The sequence below is a fragment of the Symphodus melops genome (genome assembly GCF_947650265.1).
Source record: "Symphodus melops genome assembly, chromosome: 2".
Taxonomy (NCBI): Eukaryota; Metazoa; Chordata; class Actinopteri; order Labriformes; family Labridae; genus Symphodus; species Symphodus melops.
In genome coordinates this window covers 11,582,473-11,596,903 of record NC_136692.1, presented here as the reverse complement: position 1 = coordinate 11,596,903, position 14,431 = coordinate 11,582,473, and the positions used below count along the sequence as shown (strand labels likewise).

Below are 14,431 nucleotides of genomic sequence, written 5' to 3'. Positions count from 1 at the left end.
GTTCCAAACAACATACACACACAAAGACACACACACTTCATATGTTTACTTTGCATTCCTCATGTCTCTCACTCAGGGAACTTTTTTCTCTTCTCCCCACCAGACTGATGGCTATAAAAACAAAACTTCCTGAATGTGCCAAGGGCATTTTTGCATTAGTACACATATGTGACTCTGTACACAGCAGCAGGCTATACATACACTCTCTTCTTCCGCTCTGTGTCCAGGCCAACCAGTTCATATTTAATATGTAAGTTTCTTAAAAGGCCGCCGCTATAATGCAATGTAGTGAAATGTACTTGAACTTACAACCACTGAACAATGGAATGACACTGGGCCCTACTGTCATGCAGTATCATATATATTCAGTGTGTAGCTTAGTTCCTTTCTTTGGCTCAGCTTAACCTCACGAACAGCCAAATTTGGCATTTGTTATCACTTCCTTATGTGATTTTCTGGCTTTGCTGCTGTAGCACAACTTATGCATGTTTTTATTCCATTGAAGGCAGCTACTTTACCCAGAGGATTTACATTTAAATAACACTATATAAAAAAGGAATATCCTCTGTTCACTGGCACAAAACCTTTACCCACTAGCACTTAGGTTACAGGTTATATCTTGTTTGTTCAACTATGCAAAAAAAGAAGTGTAAAAACAAGTTGTTGTAATTGGCTATGTGCCTGAAAGTCCCCAGGCTCTTGAAAGATGTAAGCTCCCTATTTTAAAGAGTCAAAATTAGCTCATAGCCTACTTGAGACACTGATTGAATAAATACTTAGTCATGGATTAGCTTGGAAGATGTGTTAAGCCCATAATAACACAGTGGTCCTTTTTCTCTGATGTTATGTGGAAAACAGCCAAGAAGGTTATGTCAAATACTCAATGTCATACTTGAAAGATTGAATGTTGCCTTTATGACATAGCATTATCATTTGATCACTTCTCATATAATCAGCAACCCAGACAATGTCAATATCCCTTTCAAATTTGATAACTCAGCTACGGAGAACAGTTAGCATTAGCATTCACTTGTAAATTATATGAGTTAGCCAGGAGTTGGCCTCGACAAAGAGGTGGAGCCTGTCAACCTGATGACCTTACTTCCTGTATGAAAAATGGGGGAAAAAAAGATGATTGTGTGGACATGGTTTCTTTTAAGTCTATCTAAATGTCATTTATCATTAAATACAATTAGCTATCAGAAATTACTTCATATCACTTGTAGTTTGGCCGAACACTAATTCATCTTTTGATTTCAGGAGAAAGACTGTTTTCATTATTCTGTCAATAGAAAAACTTAAGTGATTTATTTTATTCACACTATCTGACCACATTGTAATCGAAACATTTGCATTAACTGAAACATTTCAGCTTTCGCTGTGACTTAATTGGCACCTTTGGAAGTTGTTCATTGAGATTGACAATAGACAGCTATTTATTTTTGTATGCAGCTCTTAAAGTAGTGCAGCTTAATAGTCTGTGACTTAAGATGACCAACATGAGCAGTTTTTTATTATTATTATTGTTACGAGGGTCATAGATCAACTTTAATTCCTCAGCAAATAACTTCAGGCTTTAAATGAGATCTTCCCCCTCATCAATAGTCAAAGAGCCTCCTATGTGAGATTATATAATGTCTTGCAACTCTTTTTCACAACATTTGGCTTCATGTGTGTGCTGGCTTTCTCCCCCCTCGTCTCATACAGAGCAGTTGACTCTCCCCTCTAGCTTCTTCCTCCTTCCTTCATGTTCCCCTCCTCCTTCCATCACTAATGTTTGTGTGTGTGTGTGTGTGTGTGTGTGTGTGTGTGTGTGTGTGTGTGTGTGTGTGTGTGTGTGTGTGTGTGTGTGTGTGTGTGTGTGTGTGTGTGTGTGTGTGTGTTTGTGTGAAGTGGGGGGTTGTCCGTTTTGGAGGAGTAGTCCTATAGCTTACCTGAATAATACCTTCTTTGTGAGCTGAGGCCTTATATAGACACACTCAGAAGCTGTCTACCCTTGCACACCTCACCCCTCTGTGCAGACACATACATATACACATCACCCACTACCCTCATCTATCCATCACTAACACAGCACCATGAGAGCCAGGATGAGGATGTTGCTGCTGTGCCTGGCAGCGACTCTTTGTGTGTCAAACGCTCAGACCAACAACGGCAGCAATGACAACAGGCAGCAGCAGCAACAGCAGCAGCAGCAGCAGCAGCAGCAGCAGCAGCAGCAGCAACGAAGCGTCTGGGATGAGCCCATCAAATTCATCACCAAGACCAAAGACTCCTGCACCATGGTGGTCTCTGGAGTTGGGGACTACACTCGCCTCCGGGTCTCCTGTAAAGGTCAGAGCCAGGGCCAGACTGTTGGACGCTCCTACTACTGCGATTTCCAGGGCAAACCCAATCTGTGCCGCGCATACAACCTTAACCCTCGCCACTACTTTACTCAGATGATGTGGGACATGAGGAAGCTGAGTCATGCCTGCCAGGGACCAAAAATCTACCGCTCACAGATGTGCAAGAAATACCCAGACGAGGCCCAGATGACCTTCCTTGCTTCCTGGCCAAAGACCACCACCCCCAAGCCATCTAAGCCGGTCCAGGAGCCGCGTAAACCTGTGGTGCCAGCCCAGACAAAGCCTGTCACTACTCCTAAACCTGTCAAGCCACAGCCACAGCCCGTCAAGCCACAGCCAGGCAAGGGCCCCCAATCCAAGAAGACCACCCCTAAGCCTGGGAAGACCACTACTCGGCCCACAGAGCAGACTGATTCCAAAGCATCCCGCATGGCCTCTGAGTACTGCTGGAAGAGCTTCCACGGCGTCTGCACCTACTTCATCAGCTGGTTCCAGAACTGAGGCGATGACCGAGACACAGGTGTGTGACAGGAAATAAAAGAGGAAAAGAGTATGTAGATGTAGAAATGGAAAAGTTGTAATCAGAAGTGAGAAATAGATAACTCCTTGTTGGTTTGATGTGGATAAATCAATCTTAGCAAAAAGAGACTGTAATAATTACTTGCAAAATAGGAAAGGACAGTAAATGTTCTGCATAGATATTTTAGACACTCCGTAAAATCAACTAACATTTAAAGTCTGTCTGTAAGTTTATTTACCTTGAAGTCTTTGCAAGCTGACCATTTAGATGGAAAAAAAAAAACATGATCTGAAATGCATGAATAAATCAATTTTTTTTCTATATGTACAGGTTGTAAACAGCAGCAATGGACCCGGTCAGAACTTTCATCTAGCTATAACCTCTCCAAGATCTGTTCGGGAGCCTTTTGAGACAACTCGTCTCCTGTGAGGTCCGACTCCCCACAGTACAGCATCTTACAGGCTGAGCCAAAAACACTCCACCTACACCTGTGTACGGTTAGCGGATGACTGCTTGTACTTTCATGTATTGTACATGTCTTTTTTTAATCTTTGAAAAAAACACAGCAAGGCAAGGGGGGAAATGGCAGGCATGTGATTCTGTTTGTATATGATGTAAAATTCCCTCCTTGTGCCACATTAATGTGAAGGTTAAGAGAATAAAGTCAGAGCAGTGATCTCTCCTCCTTCTGCCGTGTCGCTCTGTTTCTTCTGCTCACCTAACACAACTAGCAGTAGATGTTTTCACACACTTTCATTGAAAGGAGCCCTTGTTTCCATTTCATCGCCGGCTGTAACAACATGTCGTCTGAGGAAGTAGTTAAGGTACAGACACAGTCAGAGTGAAGCCAGACTGCAGTAAAGATAATACAGCTCAGTCACAGGAGCCGTCTGAGCAGAGCTAAACACTTCTTTGTATGAGCTGATGAATCGAGTCTTAAGAGCTACCGTGTGCAGGAACAGAGGAGGTCTGTGTGGCTGCAGCACCGTTGCACCACCACATAAACACACACTCACACAGTGCAGGAAGCAGCAAATCACTGTCTGATTATTCTGATTATACTGAGACTCAGTCATTATTAACAAATGCTATGTAGCCAAACATTATAATTCAGATTTTTATAAGATACAGGGTTAACTTAGATACCAACGCATGGCCAGGGACAAAGCTTAATTTAGGGACAAAGTTTGCTAAACTTTGTTCAGGACACTCAAATTCTTTTACCTTGAAAGCATGTTACATCTGTAAAAAGTGATGCATGCTTGGTTTTAAAAAATGTAACTCTGTGCATTGATTGAAGAGCTACTGCAGAGGAAGCTTATAGGATATAAATAAGTGTGAGGCTATTTACTTTAAAGATAAGTCATAAAAAGTCACTTCTTATTTCAAAACTCTATTTTTCCCGAGGGGGGAATTAGCGCACCAAGCGTTCGACCACAGGAGCAGCGAACTGCACACACCCTGACAGAGGGGAGCAATTCAGGGTTAAGTGTCTTGCCCAAGGACACATCGGACATGTTACTCGCAGGAGCTGGAGATTGAACCCTTGACCTTCCGGTTGAGAGACGATGACTCTACCCACTGAGCCACAGCCGCTCAGCTCATCTCCCTTGAATCTATGTCACCTCAACACAAAACCACAATGTTGGGAGTATTATATGCACTTTCTTTAAACTATCAAAGAACAACTATGCACAGAATTCTTGACATTACTACACTTTGAACAAAAAGAAACGTGAAAAGAAAAGATAACATGCACAGGTGAAGGGGGAAAAGATTTGCTACAGCACACATTGCACACTGAGAACAACTTGTGTTTCATGTTTCATGTGTGCTTTACATCCAAAGTAGAATATAAATAACCAGCCACTTTTTTTTGTACAGTTCAATAAATAAAAATGGGGGGGTTGATTCAGCAACATCATTGGTTGTCTATACTGTCAAACTCTTTTAACCACCAGATGGTGCTGTGTTGACCTGTAACTTAAATTCCTACTTAAACACAAAGTCTTCCTTTGAGTCTTCCTGTGAAATTACAGTAAATCCTCTGCCACTATTTCCAGTCTCAGTGACTCTTTGGTGAATTACTGAATCATTAAAGTAGATTGTTGGACTCCTGCCCATGTGAGGCTTATATTGTTCCTTCCTTGTTATCATGATGTCTTTGATCCATCTCTGCAACAGCTGCATTATTAGAGAGATGATATGATTACAGGGTGTGGAAAATCATGCATTTACCCTCAAGTGGCATCTGTGATATGCTGTGAATGATGTATATGTGAAATTCATGGCAGCGAAAACAAAATAAACAATATAAGAAACAATGAAACTTCAGATTATGTATCATAGATTATACATTTCCCATACTCCTCATACCCGTTTGTTTGAAATGTTTTAAGGTATAGGAGAATTCTTAAAGCCTGACTTGATAATAAAAACCTTGTTTTTTGTAAAAAGACATACATTTATATGGCTTTAACCCAAATTCTTACAATAATCCAAACACAGATTTTTAGATGTGCTTTCCATTAATTTTGATGAATAATGTAGATAAGACATTTCATATCAACACATATCCATTTAGTTTAAAACAAAAACACACGTTTATTTTTAACTCTTCAAAAAGAATGGTTTAAACAAAATCTGTGACTAGTTAAAGGACTGAGACCTATTGATTTCTCTATCATATCAGTGCATCAGTGACCATGTTTAAAATAGGATTTAAACGGCATACTTGCTCATTATTAATGGACAAATAAAATGCTGAGACTACGGGCATATCCTGATGTCATCATTAAGTCCACTTCCAAGTAGGTTTGGACACATTCCAACATTTTCCCTTTTTTGATGTAAATGTTAATATTCTCTGATCCATCACAAACAGAGATTAATTCATTCATTATACTGCTTGTCCCATTCAGAGTCGCATAGGGTCTCCTTTGTGTCTCTGGGATACATCTGGTACACCAGTCAATCACAGGGCTGACCCAAAGCGATGGACAAAGGCTGTGTCCAAAATTGCATACTGTCATACCAAGTATTGTGTCACACTGAGTATGCAGTGGGTTCCAGCTTCATAGTATGCAATTTTGTATAATAATACAAGAAATCCCCTTTGTACTCTTGATTTGTCGTATCTTTTAACTATGATGCAAGAGCTCACTAGCTATAGTAATAGTAACCAAAGTGTAATATGTGTTACATGTTGTCAGATAAACTGACATTGACTGCCTGTATTAGTAATGAATGTATGTTGTTGGATTCTTTGGGGAACAACGGTCGTGCTGAATTGGTTCTGTCTCATCCAATGTAGCTTGGAACGGAATTAGTCTACATGTTTGATCAAATTTGACCCTTAATTTAGTGTGTTGTTTACAGAAAACTTATGGTCAGGTAAGTATGCTGTATAGTAGGCAGCATGTTACTATATGTATTTTTGGACACAGTCAAACAGACACCAATTGACCTGACGATTAGTCTTTGAATCATGGGAGGAATCTGGGAATCCTTGCCATAATTTTAAACAATTTTGTTTTATCTTAGACAATAAAAGACAAATTAATGATTAGTTGGCAACAAACTGATAAACAATGTGTTGTGTGACCATTTTACTTTATTTAATAGAAGAGAAATATGCAATTGCAAAATCTGTGCGTTACTCTCATGTGTTACTTTTTGAGATTAAGGTTTAGTCAGTGTCAGTTTAGAACAAATTAATCTCAGGCCTTTTTCTTTTTCATTCTACTCAATCCCTATTCACCCTAATTGCATTGATATCACAAGTCATTTAGTCCTACATTTTGGAAGTTCAGCCACATGATGCCGGAGATCAGTTTTGAATATATTGGATCTACTGATGGCTGAATGAAGCAACTGATTGGTGAGAAGTCAGAGTCGAGCCTCCCTGTGTGTGTAGGGGTTGTATTGTGGTAAAGAAGTGTGTTAAAACTAGATGAAAACACTCGTTAGTTTGGGTTTTCTTTGGCTTTGATCTTCAGTTTAACTCTCTGTTGAAAGCCATAGTTCACTTTGGACATGTCAGGTCATGCCAGAACAAAACACATTCCAGCCTGCCCAAATGAGCTCCTGACAAGACTTTTGAGATGCGTCAGCCTACGTTGTGTGTGTTCTAGTGAAGGGCGGGAATGATGGGCGTGCCTCAGCATCTTTGTATGAAAGCCATGTGCGAGACCAAAGAGAGCCACAGGAAGCAGCTTTACGCACAAGGACACTTGTTATTGTGGTAAGCATAGGCTCAGGAACTTTATGATTTGGGCTCTATCTCAAAAAATAACAGTCAGGTTACTTTAATTTACAATATTTAAAGTTAGTACGGGTTTAAGTAGTCACATGTAAGATATAAAGCTAAACAAAAATAATGAAGAATTGTAAATTAGATACTTTGATTGTGTTATTTACTTCTTTTTTTTAATACACTCTGTCTTTTCAGGTGATAACCTTACATTTTATTGTGAAGAAAAAAATGCAGCTGCTCCAGACTTTGGCTCCCTGGTTGCTGCTGGTCTTCCTCGGACAGCAGGTATCTGTGTCCTCCGGTGCACGCAATAAGAACCGTGAAGCGGACAAAACCGTAAGCCCAGCCCCCGGCAGAGCGCACAGGAGCGGTAGCAAGTCCTCTGCAGCGACAGGCCGGGGAAAGTTTGTCATCACTGCTGACAAGATGAAGTGCACGTGGGGGGCTAAGGACGTAGAGGACACGGTCAGGTTGTCGGTCAAATGCGAGAACCCGGAGGCACGCATTAAAGGCGGAACTACTGACGTCCAGTGTGATTACAACGGCAAACCTCAGCGCTGTCCGGGCTACCAGTCCGACCCTAAGGGCTTCTGGAAACAGGTGGCACGCGCGTTCAAAAGGCTGCAAGGTAAAGTGTGCCATGATGCGCGCGCGCTTGTGAAGGCTGGCATGTGTAAGCGCGCGCCCAGAGATGCGCACTTCAAGCTTGATATTTCCAGCTCTGTGTCATCTGCTCAGTCAGGAGAAAATTCTGAGGACCACCAGCGCCCCCCAATCCCCCGGCCAACTAAGTCCTCTTCGTATGGACCAACAGCCTGCACAGGGGGCGAGGAGCAGCGGAGAAAGGCGGAGGAGAACTGTGGCAAATGGGCCAGTTTTTGTACGTTCCTTTTCTCCATGCTGCAAAGTGAGGACTGTTGAGGTCACAGAAAGGAGATTATGCAGATGATCTGACTGATGCAGGATTCATTTCAGGACGTGCTTCACTAAAGTGAACGGGCTTGGTTCACACATTCACAGACATGACATATACTCATTCAGATGTTGGTATTATAAGGTGTGTTTTTTAACTAATAACCATTATTGTTATTACCATTGAGTGCAGTAATTGATCACCAGCAGTTAAAGTAACTATTTTATGTACTGTCATTTATACATTTTGGGGCACTTGTGTTTTACTGGAGTATTTCCATTTAATGTCTTTTATAAAGCACTTGACACTGTTCAGATTTCAAAACGTGATGAGATCATGACATTTTCATTTTTACATGTGATATAATTACATGTATGTGCTGTAATTTAAAACTCAATGAAAAAGCAATTGGCAAAAGACAGTGGAAGTGACAATAAGGCTTTTTGACACTTGAAATATAATTTGCTTTTTTTTTTTTTTTTTACTTTGATCATGTATTTGACATTACAGGCCAATTTCATGATTAAACAGCAGACACTTAAACCAATCAGACAGAAAATTAATGTTGCTCTGAAATATGTTCAAAGTTTTGCAGCTTCCAGACAATGACACAGAAGAAAGAGAACTTAAGTGAAAGTAGATTGCTTGTTTTTAATAGATTATTATTTTTAAAGTGTGTTTTTTTAATACTCAAAGAACCTGGGTACTTCTATCACTGAATGTGTTTATCGTGTCGAACTTAAGTCTGTTTGTGATTTAATCAGAGTGGTACTTTCTTCTACCTCTAGATATCAGTCAACCTTGTACACATCACTGTATTTATGCACCACAAATAAATATTTTCTATTAACAAACTGTTTTCCATTATCTTCTTAAGCCTGGAGTGGAGAGAGAAATGTACACTCCAGCACCATATCTAGTGTTTCTGTATGGGAAGAAAGAAAACAGCCAAAACATTTTCCCCCCAATCTCTTGTTGCAACTTTACTATCATCTTTATGCAACCTTTTTCCTGCCATGAGAATACAAATATTTCATTATATAGGCTAGTCAGTATAAATATTTTTTTCCTCATTTCAAAATAATTTGCAGTGTTTGATCTCAAAAGTTTAGATTTCCCACAGTGTCCAACATTGTTTAACAAGTGTTTCATAACTTCTTTTTTTAAATTCAGTTGTACTTTCTGTAATTCATTAATTGTCAAAGGTGGATTTGGCTGTGTTGCAAGTCTGTTGGCCTCAAGGTTTTCATCCCCCATCTTCAAAATGCATGCCGGCATAATTCTTTTTTTTATTTTTTTAGAAGATTAGCTATCTTCTTGACCTTGTTGCGTCTACTGACATGCCCTCAGGATAAAGCACCGCATACTCGTAATGAAAGATTGGTATTTCATACACTGAACAGAAGTGGCGTGATTGTGCATGTCATCCAAATATAAGGCCTATTCTTCCTGTTTCCTGCAGACTCTAATTACTTTCTCAGTGATGGCCGTCAGCTGCATTAGGAGATGTTTATAAATAGTTAGGGCTGCTATGATCCAGCTGTTTGCATATTGTGTGTGTGTGTGTGTGTGTGCGTGTGTGTGTGTGTGTGTGTGTGTGTGTGTGTGTGTGTGTGTGTGTGTTAGTGTGATCCTTCAACAAGTGCAAGCACAGATGTGAGTTTTATCCTTTCCTGTCTGCTGTTGACCCTCTTGACTTTTGACCTGCTCCTCTTTGTCTCCTCAGACAAAGGCCAACTGGAGAGACATTTCTACCTTTAAACGGAAGTGCACTCTCTTTGAAGGAACAAAGAGTGGAATTTTATGGACATATTGCTTTACCGACTCCTTCTCCAAAGCTCTCGGACACATTCCAGGAAGGGGGAAGTAGTTAGAGGTCAAAGATCAAGGGTGAGGAAGGAAATGAGGATACCGACTGATAGTCAGTGCAAGCATCCGCTGCCACCTCACCACGTTGGTTTATTTCTCTTTAATTCTGGGCTCATGTAGGTTTCAAACCTATAGGAAATCCACCTGCAGGTAAGTCGTAGCAGGCCTTTTCCCTGTAATTTATTGACTGAACTGTTAAAATATTATAAGGATGTCTCACTTGATTTTCTGACTTTGAACGAGAACCCTCTAACATTTGAAACTTCACATATATATTTGAAAAATAAAAGCACCTGTTCCTGCTGTGCTGCAGGATTCACATGTTAATGCAGAGTTGTAGCATTCAGTAGCTCCTGCTCATCCAAAACAGGACTCAGTCCCAGTACTGATTCTGTTGATGGTGTGTCAGCAGCCTTATGTTTCCCTGGCTCCAAAAGCTTATCTGCCTGAAGCACAGCTGTATTGGTTCTCCTGTCCAAAATGCTGACCCCCTCCTCAACTCTCCACTGCTCTGTTAAGCAACTGGCCTTGACAGAGACATCCTTAGTTGCCACACCAACCACAAAAAAAACCACTTTATTTATATATACTTTATACATAAAAAGTATGGGAGTGAGTCCCATTTATAGCCATCAAAGCCTACTGACTAGATGGCTGGCCTTCAGGTTTACCTCCAGAGCTGCCTCGCCTGAAGCTTTGCCAGTTTCTCTGACAGCTTCACTTCCTTCTTATTTCCAGTCTTCTTTCATTTGTCCACTTTCCCTTACACAACAACTTTGTAGAGCTGAATAGTGCTCACTGGATCTATAGTAAATGGACTTTGACATGTAAAACTGGAGGAGAAAACTTTACTGTGCTTTCACATTATGCAGTTTTTGATGGAATCTCAAACTGACACTTAAACCCTGTAATACCATAATGAGGGGAAGAGATACTGAAGCAAAGCACTCCTGAGTCAATAATCATCACCTCATCTGAGTCATTCAGGTATGTGTGTCCTTTATGGCTTACATTTGGCATTAAAGGTGCATGCCCTATCTTGTCTCTCATTCTCACTAGAGAGGCAGCGACTACGCTTAAACTAAACAAACACCTGTGAAAGCACCAGCCTTTGACTCGTCTATCCAAATATAAGAACAACTTCCTTTAAGATCCCTTTGAGGTTTCAGGCCTTTTATGTGAAGGCATGAATCCAACTAACAGCAGACCCTCTCCTCACAATGATTTATACATGTCCCTCAGTGTTGACCTGATGAAGAAAACAGGTGCAAACACATTCATAAGGGCTTTTGAATGAATGTTTTGTTTCTTCTTGAATCCCTTTAGTGTAAGACTTATTGTATATTGTAGGACTTCTGATCTGATAACATCTTAATGTGTTTTTCTTTCTAAAGAAAATGTGTTTTAGCAGAATATTTTTTTGTTGCTTTTATCAGTGGGTCTGGGTCTAAAAAAAAACAAACAATCTTTTTTGTAATATTCTTGGTTAATATATTTGAATATATGGTTCAATAAGATAACATCTCTGATTTAAAGTTCCTCTGAAACGGGTGAGTCTTAAAAAAATTTCTTTCATCAACATGTTGCAATTCCTACAAACAATATGTCGCAATGTGTATAAATTCAAGTTCTTTCTCGTCCCTCCAGTTACCCATGGTTAGTTTTTAGCCTATTTGATCCTGAGATTCTGTTGTTTGACTTGCATAAGTTTGACACTTTTTTGTATAATCACAGCCAACTCATAGTTCTCACATTTTGTTGCTTTGTTATCCTACCATGAATACATTTTCTGTCATTTCAGATGCTACCACTCCCTGTTGCCCTGCAGAAACTCCTGTTCCCGCCATTCTCCATCACCTGACTTTCCCTGCCTAATCACACACCACACCTCTCCAGTTCCCTCAATAGCCCTTCAGTGTGAACACCAGCCTACTTTCATTCTTTCTCTGAATGATTATACCTCCGCTTTTTGGCTTCTGTTCCTGATACTCTGGAAACCTATAAAGACTTGCTTTGATCACACGGTCTTTGAGTCATGCTTTTGGGTTTAGACTGCCTTTAGCACTGAGTGTTACACCTGTGCCGCCTTTGTCTTTTTTGTGTGAAGCACTTGAGATTTTCTCATGAAAGATGGCAGGGAGTGTTGCTAAAAACCGGTATGAGAGAAATTTGAGAGCAATGGATTTGTAAGACTTCTACCACAGGGTTGCTCTTATGGCGACAGATTTTTTTTGTCAGAAATGAGCAGAGAAATGTAGGACTAGTCTCAGTCTTTTATACAGGAAGTTGATTTATGTTTCAATAGTTGGATCTCTGTTTATTTTTATCATATCTGAACCAGAAATATCAACCAAAAATATCCAGTCAAATAATATTAAATAAATGTAGGGGAAAGAATGTAAAGTGGCAGAACTAGAAATCCATAAGAGTACAAAAAATGTGTCTTTTTGTCTAAGTCATTACATTTTTTGTTAAACTATCAGTACTGATGTTAACTTTGAACTGGTTGATCAATAAATAAGTGGACATACTGTATCAGTGGAACAGGAATGTGAACAAAATGTCTCATTCATCTTTCTTCAATTTCCCTCTGTTGCAAATTGAGACTCAGAATTTTTTTTTAAAAAAACTTTATTTTGTTTTAAATTTAACTTAAAACCAGGAAATTAGCAGCCCTTATATTTCCAGTTTTGCTACTTTAAGGGAACTTTTTTTTTTTTTTTTTAAACTTTTTTTATGGTAGCCTGACTGGAAATCAACTGGCAATTTAAACTTGAGCTGCTGTGAGGTGCAGTGTGCATGATGGTGAAGAAGAGGAGGGGCTGGATTTCAAGAGGGCTAAAAAGGAAAAACATCAGAACACGACTCAGTAGTACACTAAGTACCTCAGATGTGACCTACAAAGCTGAGCCGACACATGCCCACCCACAGACACCCAAAAACATGCAAGGCAGTGTAGTGGGAGGAGCTGGAGGTATTGTTCTTCCTGTGGCTCGAGGTGGCCTGACCCCACACCCTGCTGTTCAGACTGTGTTATTGGCTGCTCGTTTCTATGGCAACAATCAACGGCCACAGCCTCCGTCAAACAATAAGAGAAATAACAAGAACCTGGGATGACCCCTCTTTCAACCCAACACACACACACAAATAACAATGTGAAAATCTGCCCTAGCCCTAAGCAGATGCTCATCCATAAATTATTAATCCATATCCTGTTTCTCTGCTCTTCAGAACTAGGCTTATTGACTCTCTAAACAACTGTTGACCAATTTCAAAACTGCCTTTTCTTTCCAAGGGTCTTGAAAATCATTGATTTCTTTTTATTAAAAGAGCTGTTTGTGTAATTTTAGTCTGGGTTTGGAGCTAGGCATGGCACAGAGACAGCCCTCCTTGGTTGTTAAGATGCTGATGCTGGCAAATTTTCTGTTTTAGTTATTTTAGATTTGAGTGCTGTCTTTTATACAGTCAATCATATTGAAATGTCTGAAACACTGGATTGGTTCGATCTAAAATACCATCATGTGTAAAGCTGACTTGTCACCCAGGGTCTGTCCTCTGACCTCTTCTCTTCTCCCTCTATAGTCTACCCCTGGGACATATCCACAGGAGTTTCCATTAATATGCCGATGATACTCTGTATACCTGTCTTTTAGTCCCAATAATTTTAACCATCTTAACACACCAAAAAACTGCATCCGAGACTTCAAATACCAGATGGCTCAGAATTTCCTACTGCTAATCCTTGAAAAAACAGTAGTAATAGTTATTGGCTCTGGCCCAGCAAAAGTAGCGACTCCTTTGGGCTGTCAGACCCAACATATTACTTCCAACAAGTCTTTGAGTCATCTTTGACGAGAGCGCCAGTCTGCTCTGTCAGGGACCCGACTTTCTGAAACAACCAGCCTGAGCAGGTCACACTGGCAAGCTCTTTAGCCTCTTTGCATTGTCTTATGGATGTGCTTTTATGGGAACTGTTACCCGAGTGTTTTTTTAATCCTCTAGACAAAGTGATAGTATTAAATAGCTTTTTAAAGAAAAAATAAAAAGTTTATTTAACTTCGACACAACTTTGTTCTTTTTAAAATCCTTTTCTTAGTTGCATGTGTTTAATTTATTTCTGTACTCTTTAATATATTTAAGGTAATTTCATTTGCTATGATGTTGAGATGAGGAAAAATAATCTTGCTTTGTTTTATTACGGACACTCACCACCAACACCGCCTCTTATTCCACAAAATGTGAAGACACGCAGCAGTGAAGGCTTCATATGTGAAGTTTCAGAATTTAAGTGCCACATACACGAATGGTTTTTAAGTATCTTTGGGCACTTTACCTTTGTTAAAAAATATGCTCTTTCAAAAAGTGATTTTTTTAAATTAACAATTCTCGTTATATGTAGTCTTAAGTAAAGTGTGTCTAAAATAGTTTAGTTTCATTTTGGTGAATGGACTCTTGGAAAAAAATAAAAAAACTTTTTTGTTTTTCCTTCCTTTTTTATGTGCAAAAATGAAGACATGATTTGAAAG

General features: G+C 39.8%; 2 protein-coding genes across 2 annotated transcripts; both read left to right on the top strand.

Annotated features, from left to right (window-relative positions):
• Positions 1 to 2,028: 2,028 nt before the first annotated feature.
• fgfbp2b (fibroblast growth factor binding protein 2b) lies at positions 2,029 to 2,849 on the top strand (the record flags this gene model as incomplete). Its single annotated transcript, XM_079337993.1, has 1 exon — positions 2,029 to 2,849. Exon 1 carries the CDS (start codon positions 2,079 to 2,081, stop codon positions 2,847 to 2,849), a length of 771 nt encoding a protein of 256 aa, XP_079194119.1. The 5' UTR covers positions 2,029 to 2,078.
• Positions 2,850 to 7,087: 4,238 nt separating this feature from the next.
• Positions 7,088 to 8,890, top strand: LOC306820549 (fibroblast growth factor-binding protein 1-like). The gene is made up of 2 exons (XM_079338428.1): positions 7,088 to 7,111; positions 7,319 to 8,890. The coding sequence occupies exon 2, from the start codon at positions 7,352 to 7,354 to the stop codon at positions 8,042 to 8,044; it is 693 nt and encodes a 230-aa protein (XP_079194554.1). The 5' UTR covers positions 7,088 to 7,111; positions 7,319 to 7,351; the 3' UTR covers positions 8,045 to 8,890.
• The last annotated feature ends 5,541 nt before the right edge of the window (positions 8,891 to 14,431 follow it).

What these genes read in the sequence shown, in the direction of transcription:
- LOC306820549 (XM_079338428.1), top strand. Translation starts at nt 7,352, where the DNA reads ATGCAGCTGCTCCAGACTTTGGCTCCCTGGTTGCTGCTGGTCTTCCTC.